The sequence below is a fragment of the Procambarus clarkii genome, chromosome 8 (assembly GCF_040958095.1).
Source record: "Procambarus clarkii isolate CNS0578487 chromosome 8, FALCON_Pclarkii_2.0, whole genome shotgun sequence".
Lineage (NCBI taxonomy): Eukaryota > Metazoa > Arthropoda > Malacostraca > Decapoda > Cambaridae > Procambarus > Procambarus clarkii.
The window spans coordinates 37,148,446-37,157,554 of NC_091157.1; the positions used below are offsets into that span (position 1 = coordinate 37,148,446).

The following is a 9,109-nucleotide window of genomic DNA, read 5'->3' on the forward strand; positions in this document are numbered from 1 at the left end:
TCCCATTCGGCTCCCTGCTCTGCACAGAACACTCTCAGAACGGTCTTCAGGGTGGAGTGAAACCTTTCGATCACCCTTTGCGACTGCGGTCGGTAGGGCGACGACCGAATCTGAGTCACTCCCCAATTTGTCACGGTCTGTCTGAACCATTTAGATTGGAATCTACTTCCACAGTCCGTCTGGATTTCCCTGGGCATTCCCACCCAAGAGAAAAATCGTTGCAGCTGCCCGGCTACTCCTCTCGACGTCAACCGCCGCATCAGGACTACTTCCGGAAATCTTGTCGACGCGCATATGATTGTCATCAGGTAGGTATTTCCTCGTTTCGTCCATGGCAACGGTCCCACCCCGTCGACCAACAGACGCTCAAATGCAGGCCCAAACGCAGGAACAGGGACTAACGGGGCTTTTGGTATCGCGGGTTGGCTCTTCCCGACCCTCTGGCAAGGCACGCACGTCTTACAGTAATGCCTCACATCGGCGTCCATACCTGGCCAATAGAAATGGTCCCTGATCTTATGCAACGTCTTGGTCACCCCCAGGTGACCTGCAGAGTCCAGAGAGTGCGACAGATCCAACACTGCCGCTCTGCACTTGGCCGGCAACACTACCTGGTGTCTCGTACCTAGAGATTATTCTCCGGCCTCCATCCTCACAGGCCTCCACTGTCTCATCAGCATTCCGTCCTGTATATAAAAATGAGTGGCCCTCTCAGGATCAACACGTCCGCCTTTGGCCTCGTGAATCAATTCGGGGAACTCTATCTGCTGCAACTCCCCCAGACGAGTGTGGTCCACTCCAAGAGAACTGGCGAGGGTCACCTGTAACTCGCCATCCGGGCTGCCTTTGCCCTCCACTCGTTCTCCGGGTTCCACGAAGAGGTGATCGACTCCCAGGCTGTTGGACGTCTCCTCTTCAGCCCTATCATATCCACTCCCTCCGTGTCCATCGCACCGCCTTGGGATCACAGTGCATACAAGGAACGCCACCGCGGCGATTCCCTTCTCGTCCCCACAGGCGTCTAACACTCCGTCTTTCTCCTTATAGTGCTCCAAGCACTCCTAGGCCTTCACGAGGTTAGGGAGGACACATCCTCCACATACGTCATTCCCAAGGATGACTTGTGCTTCCATCTTGGGCATTGATGCACAGACCCCTACCACCAGGGTCTGGCTGCCATAATCAGAATTCAGAGTCACCTGGTGTAGGGGCATCCTCACTGGGCCTCCCACAGTGGTCACAACAGCCACCCCCACACTGGTACTCTCGTAACCCTCGGGAAACAGGGTTCTATTCACCAGGGTAAAATCAGCCCCGGTGTCTCTCAATATCTTCACAGGAATGGGGTCTGCCTCCCCCATCCTTACGGTCCCCTCACACACAAATGGGTGAATTCTTTTCTCCCCACTCAGTACAGGTTCATCCCGCACCCTCTCAGCCATCTGGTTCTCTACCCTCACGAAAGCAACGTTCCCCTGCTGCTTAGGGCATCTGCATTCCCGCGAGAAGTGTCCGAATCCCCCACTGTTGTAGCAGCGGAACTTCCCCGGCGGTGACCATCCTCCATCGCCCACCCTGGCAACGCCTCCAGAGGCCGTCGCTCCGTGGGTCTTCCTCACACCTTCCGTCGTCTCCTTCGTAGCGTCTCTCGTCGCAGCAACAGCTCCTGAGCTCTCAGCTAGGGACTTCTTTAACGGCTCCAAAGCACTCTTTGATCCTCTACTGTCTCCACTCGAGAGGTGGGACTTGGGAGAACTCACTCTTCTCCTCCATCCGTCCGTCCATCTATAACTTCTCCCATATCCGGAGTATACTGGCGGTCGGTGCTGTCCCTCTCGGCGTGGTCGCAAGGCTTCTTCCAGCATGTCTGCTCTGTCGGCAGCGGCCCTCACTTACTTTATGTCCGCCTCTTTTACTTTAACCCTGATCTCAGGAGAGAGCATGGACATAACCTTCTCCATGACCATCAGCCTCTTGACATCTTCAGCTGACTTCGCTCCTTCAGACTCCAGCCACTTCAGGAATTTTCTCTCCATGTCCCTCGCCGTCTCTGCATAACATTTTCCTGGCGAACGGGTACATTCCCTGAACCTTTTCCTGTAACATTCCGGCGTCAGTTTGAAAGAGTGAAGCACGGCTCTCTTTACAGCATCGTAGTTGGTGCACTCCTTGAGGTCAAGCATGTTGTAGGCCTCGCGAGCTTCACCGGTGAGCCTACCCTGAACCAGCTCCGCCCACTCTGCTCTCTGCCACTTCTTCAAGGTAGCGACCCTCTCGAAGTGGTCGAAGAAGCCCTCAGTTTCATTAGGCACAAAGACCGGCAAATCTCGCTCTCTCACTCGGCGGTCTTCCTGCTGTGGCGGGGCAGGTGGGGCTAGCCCTAGTTCAGCTCGCTTCAGCTCAACCTCTCGGTTAGCTTCAATTTCTTGCTGTTTCAGCTTAGCTTCCAGCTCGCGCTCCTCCCGTCTCAGCTGTGCCTCTCGCTCTTCCCTTTTCAGCTATGCTTCTGCTTCTCGCTCTTCCCTGCACATCTGTGCCTCTTCACGCTTCAGCTGTGCTTCTAGTTGCAGCTTCATTATCTCCAGCTAGACGCTGCGCCTGCTGCCGCTGGATTCCCTACTGCTTCCACCAATGCTCAAGTTTTCCCTTGCACTGGCGGGTGTCTGTGGCCGTTCCTCCCCCAAAGCCTCATCAAGGGCCCTGAACTGTGCCATGATCTCAAGTCTCCTCTTTCCCACTTTGGAGGATCTCAACTTTATCCCAAAGTGGTCAGCTATCGATTGCAGCTGCGCCTTGGTTAAATCCTCCAGCACCTGCTCATCTCTAGTGTCAATGAACCTTGCTACCTTCTCATCCTCCATCTTGTGCTATGAGTGATAACCTGTACCTGATACCTAATACCACTGTAAAGTACCACAATCGCAACCATAATCTTGATCGTTATCCTGACCGTTATCCTGATCGATATCCTGATCGATATCCTTATTTTTATCCTGATCGATATCCTGGCAAGGTCGCCAATGTCAGGGTACATCGTAAGTGAATAACAGTGTACAAAGAACTTAATCCCGAAATCCTGGCAAGGTCGCTAATGTCGGGGAATACCTTAGTTGTAGGTATAAGTATAAATGACCGTACTTAATATCCTGTCAACGGTCGCCAATGTCGGGGTGTCCCTTTCTCCCTTCAGACACCACCAGGTAGTATTAGCGATTACTGTTACTCACCGTAGCCCTGTGGGTCTTCACTCAATCCTCGTGGTGCCACTGTTCGCCAGGAGAGTATCCCATTCGATCTCCAGCCGGCCTTATAGTCAAAGACAAGTGAGAACACAGTCTGCTCTCTCCCAACCGTGTGCCCGCCCCGACAAGGGCTCTACTACTAACTGCAAGGTCGCCAACTGGTGTTTCCCGTGTCCAGTAACACGTCAGTGGTATTGTGGGATTGTGGTATTAGTGGCAGAGAGCTCATTCTTTAAAACTGGTCACAGACAGGTATGTATCTCTAACACTCTCACTCTATCCAACTGTTCTATAGCAATAAGATATTGAGGGATAATACAAACACGAAGGTAGTTTTGTATTTTACTTAAAACACACAAGGTAGTATATCCATATCAACAACGAAGCAACAAGTACATGGCAGTAAGTCACTCTCTCTTCATAAAACTGGAACTCATCAAGAGGGCAATACTCCCCCTCCTTTCATAATCAACTGGGCGGCCCCCCTCACTGTGTAAACGCCTCTGTACTTGTTTCCTGGCGTGAAGCGCCTGTTTCTTTAAATTCAGAGTAATCACTATATTTGCAATCAACACAATATTTGCTATAATAACACTAGAACGCAATGAACCACTTTACTGGTATAAGCTCAATAAATCATTTCTAAAGCAATAGAAACAATAATTCACTATAAAGTGAATTCACTATAATTCACGTTATGCATGGCAGATCATAATAATGATAATGAATGCAATTAACCACGGTACTGGCCTTAGACTCAGTAATTCCTTTCGAAGGCGATAACACCATAAATCACTGTACACATGAAAATGTTATTCAACACTCCAGCACATATATATGTATAGATCAATTCATCAATGTCAATAATAATAAGATAATACTGGGCCCACAGCCTATCTCCAATAACTGCTACACTTATATATATATATATTCTCTGGCATAATTTATAATATTAATGTCACATGAAAGACATCATCAACTACACAGCAATCTCTTCAATAATCACAGGTGCATTCACACACCACAAATATATTCCGTGAGAGCTTTCAACAGCCTCACTCTTCACAACTGTATCATACCGTGACATAGACATTGATGAGCCTTGCTCATGACATGGAAGATACTCTGGCTAAATATAGCTGACTAAAGGGGAATTAGGAGGGAAACTCGAATCACCTACTTCCACCTCACTGATGTGGACTCGCCCTCCGGTGAGAGTTGAATTGCAGTTCCTGGTCCCGGCTCTCGTCTCGTTGTAGGGAACGCCCCCATATACACACTGATGCTCTCTCCAGGAACCCAATCAACATCCCAAAAACGCGTCGTCTCCGTGCTCTGTCCTCTGCAGGCCCGTGTTCCTCCACAACTTCTTGAAGAGTTGGAGTCGGTCTCCTGGCCGTCGACTTCTTCTCACCACTACATCTGCAGTCCTACTCTCGGCTGCAGTCGTCCTGATTCCCAATTAGTTTTCTTCTTCCGCTGCTTCCCGGTGGATTGGCCCAGCCGCTACGTCGTCACAAAACGGGTGAACTGTCTCAGACGTCACATACGTCACTGCACAGACTTCACTTCTTCTTGCAAAGCACCTGTCCCTGGAGCACTTGTTGCTCAATATTCCGTCGATTCCCTCTTTGGTCCAACACATGGAATGAAGGAAGACCTTACAGACTACTTGCAGACTACAGTTGACACGTAAAATCCACGGGAGCGGGGGAACAACTGTCAAACTGACAGGACCAACGTTCGCATGTCCAACCTCGTCATTGTGTCGTGTCACACTGATGGCGCCACAGAGATGCGATCTCCGGACCCCCTTGCTCTCGTGACGTCATACTTGCCAGGGGCGTTTCTCATTGGCTCCCTGTGCCACGTCACTGTCCGTGACCAATCTGGTGCCACTGACGTCATACAGTTTTGGCGGGAGAACGGAGGGACCGGCACCATATTGGCGTCCTAAAGGGCCTAAACCACAGGCCCAAATACTATTCTTTTACGAATTTCTCGCCAACGCGAGAACACTACACGCTCCCACATATGTCAAATTGTTGCCCGCAACGTAGAGAACGCTCTGGTAAAGTGGATATGAGTGTTACAGCTGGCGTGGGAGAAATATAAGGGGGGGAACACTGTCACAATATATATATATATATATATATATATATATATATATATATATATATATATATATATATATATATATATATATGTCGTACCTAGTAGCCAGAACGCACTTCTCAGCCTACTATGCAAGGCCCGATTTGCCTAATAAGACAAGTTTTCATGAATTAATGTTTTTTCGACTACCTAACCTACCTAACCTAACCTAACCTAACTTTTTCGGCTACCTAACCTAACCTAACCTATAAAGATAGGTTAGGTTAGGTTAGGTAGGGTTGGTTAGGTTCGGTCATATATCTACGTTAATTTTAACTCCAATAAAAAAAATTGACCTCATACATAATGAAATGGGTTGCTCTATCATTTCTTAAGAAAAAAATTTGAGAAAATATATAAATTCGGGAAAACTTGGCTTATTAGGCAAATCGGGCCTTGCATAGTAGGCTGAGAAGTGCGTTCTGGCTACTAGGTACGACATATATATATATATATATATATATATATATATATATATATATATATATATATATATATATATATATATATATATATATATATATATATGTATATATATATATATATATATATATATATATATATATATATATATATATATATATATATATATATATATATATATATATATATATATACATATATGTCGTACCTAGTAGCCAGAACTTATTTCTCAGCCTACTATGCAAGGCCCGATTTGCCTAATAAGCCAAGTTTTTATGAATTAATTGTTTTTCGACTACCTAACTTACCTAACCTAACCTAACCTAACTTTTTCGGCTACCTAACCTAACCTAACCTATAATGATAGGTTAGGTTAGGTTTGGTAGGGTTGGTTAGGTTCGGTCATATATCTACGTTAATTTTAACTCCAATAAAATAAAATTGACCTCATACATAATGAAATGGGTAGCTTTATCATTTCATAAGAACAAAATTGTCTCTGAGGCAATGGGGTCAAAATTGTTGTGGTGATCAAGAGTGGTTACATTACTGGACGCGCAGAGGGGCATGGAAGCCCTGGCTGACTGGGTACGAATTCTTCAGGGGCCAAGAGATTTATGATGCATGTTGGATTGGGGACCATTCAAGATTGATGCTCAAATTTCCTGTGTAGAACTTTCATCTCACTGTCCTGTGTAGTAGTAATGTTTTGCGTCTGACTCCGAGCTTTGCTCAGTAGGGATGAGTTGAAGTCTTCACATATTTAGTTACCATCATGTCTGTGTGTGCCATTTCTGTGTTTCATTGAAACGTATTGTGCATGACCTTTTCACTGTCCAGTCGACAGATAGTTTTAAATGATGTATTGTGCATGCACCTGTGACTACGTGAGTTAAATGATATGATATTTTGGCAGTGTTTAGTAAAGTTTCGTTTCCTGAGGGAAACCGTCATTGATCAGTTAAAATATCCCAGGTCTAGGATGGAATTAAGTTTGTGGTCTTGAATCTTCAATATGCCTTTTCCATGCTCGAACTTTCCAGTAGCCTTTGACAGGTGAAGGCCACACCTTTTGGCATTTGCAGTTACAACCCCATTAACTGTTGAAACTGGTTGAAATTGGCAAAGTGAAATTGGTGAAATTATAAAATAGTGCCATTGGTGTTATAGTTGCTAATGATTATATTAGAACTCCTGATCTTCAAGAAAGGCCTTGTTGATTTGGGCCCAAAACTCGACATTTACTGTATGTTTTTTTTCCATACAAATTCCTGCGCGGGCTCTAAGCCTCTATCACGCCCACTAAGTGTTGTTTGTTTCTGATTTACTTGGACGGAGCATGAGTATTAATGACTCGTATGGTCGCTTCAGTACGATTTTGCCCCCATATGCTCAGCAACTTCTTCTGGTAGGTATGTTGATTATTGGGTCAACCCGTCCTCCTAATAGAACGTTGCATTTTGACGTATACTCTGCCTGAGACCAAAAATCGTGGTACTATAAAATGGTAGCGACTCGAGAAATTTACATACTGTCCCGTTTTCTGTTTATAATCTTCTGAAAGGTAAGGATTAGGACACCTTAATGCGACAGCTTCTTGATGTTGGGAAACCTTAGGAGGACGGGCTGGACTATTTATGCACTCACCTGATAATGAGCGCCTTATGCAGCTGAAGGATGCATAACACAAAGTTATGTGCAAAGAAACATGACATGATGGTGAGAGAAAGTATGATGCTTATACTAGACAGATCAGGCTGGGAAAATAATGGAGTTTCACACTGCTGTCTACACGAGGGAAATCATCCTCGGAATGTGCCTTAATGCTGGTAGTAAGTGTTCTAATAGATACACGTGGAATGTTGTCAATGTGAGATTTTTCTCTACGCCTACCTCCCTTAAGAGGTGGACTACAAGTTTAAAGTCTGCTCACGGCAGTTAAGCATGAGTCCAGTAGAAAAATGAAAAGCGGGAGCAAACCGCCAGGCCTCCACCACCAAGGGTGAAAACCTGTCCACAATAGGCCGCTGGCTCCTCCTAGTTAAACAGGACGTTAAAACTAATAAAGGGTAACCGACGGGTTCTCACAATCAAATATTTATATTTGAAGTGGCGCTATGAATTGGAATTCGAATTCCCAAGAACAGCCGCCTTATCAAGATCACATCAACATTTAATAATAATATGCAGAAATATGGTGGAATAATATGGTTGAAGGGTTGACATCAAAGACTGTTTTCAATAACATAACAATTTATTAATAACAAGAGACTAACTACTACATTACCGAGTTTACATTACGTTAATGTCAATCCAGTGGCACGATAACAAACAGCTAAATAGCAACCCTTGCTGTGAGGCTGCATACTGAACTAACCTGAACACAGGTGGGCCCACTGATGACGCAATATTGCAAAACAAAGAAAAATATCACAGACTAAGTTACACCACAGCGAATGGTTACGTTATTGTCCATCAAGTGGCATTTGCAACAAAGCTATTCAACAGCCCCTCGAGAAGTGACAGCCGGCTCCATCTTGCTGACACTTCGGGCTGACAACATGAACTAACTGAACCAATGAAGGATCCACTGAAACAAAGACACAAGCAGGCAATCAATAGTGTCACGGTTTCCCTGACAGCTACTATAATCACAAACTTAGGGGTCCTCCCGCCCCCCAAGAGAGACCCACGTAACTAGGCGGAAGTCTAACAGTGACTCCCCCCTATCACAACCCAGTGTGAACACTCTTTGCAACTCCCAGTAAGAAGTTGCCCTGTTGTAACCCGATACACAGACAGGCAAGGCGGGAATTCTGGGACACAGCTCCACAGATCCCTAGATGACTCTACTCTTGTCACCAGACGACAACCAAAAGAAATTGCCTGAAGTGATTAATTACGTTAATTGACTGATCGCAGCAGTCAGCAACAAAGTACCACGGTAATCACAAACAATTGTCTCCCACTAGACAACAACATGATGATACTCTACGTTAATCTTAAACACTTGTCTCTCTTGTTAACAATAACTCAACATATATTACAACACACTTGACTCCTTGCAAGTATTCAGTGAGTAATTCTCAATTAAGGTCAAACGGACCACTAATTACATCCCCATTGAGTTACGTTAACTAAGCCTACCCTAACTTGGTAGCTTCTCCACAGTCTGTGTCAAAAAATTACTAGTGAGTGTTAATTACCCTAATTAAGGCACTAATTACTGAGCCATTAATTAACTGTCACCAGGACCGATAATTAACCATCCAGAAATACGTCTCACTCTG

The 9,109-nt window shown here is 45.4% G+C and overlaps 1 protein-coding gene across 1 annotated transcript; it reads right to left on the reverse strand.

The window, feature by feature from the left end:
* Window positions 1–1,892: 1,892 nt before the first annotated feature.
* Window positions 1,893–2,861, reverse strand: LOC138360307 (uncharacterized). The gene is made up of 2 exons (XM_069320223.1): window positions 2,599–2,861; window positions 1,893–2,490 (listed from the first exon to the last, which is right to left on the reverse strand). Exons 1-2 carry the CDS (start codon window positions 2,859–2,861, stop codon window positions 1,893–1,895), a joined length of 861 nt encoding a protein of 286 aa, XP_069176324.1.
* Between the last annotated feature and the right edge of the window lie 6,248 nt (window positions 2,862–9,109).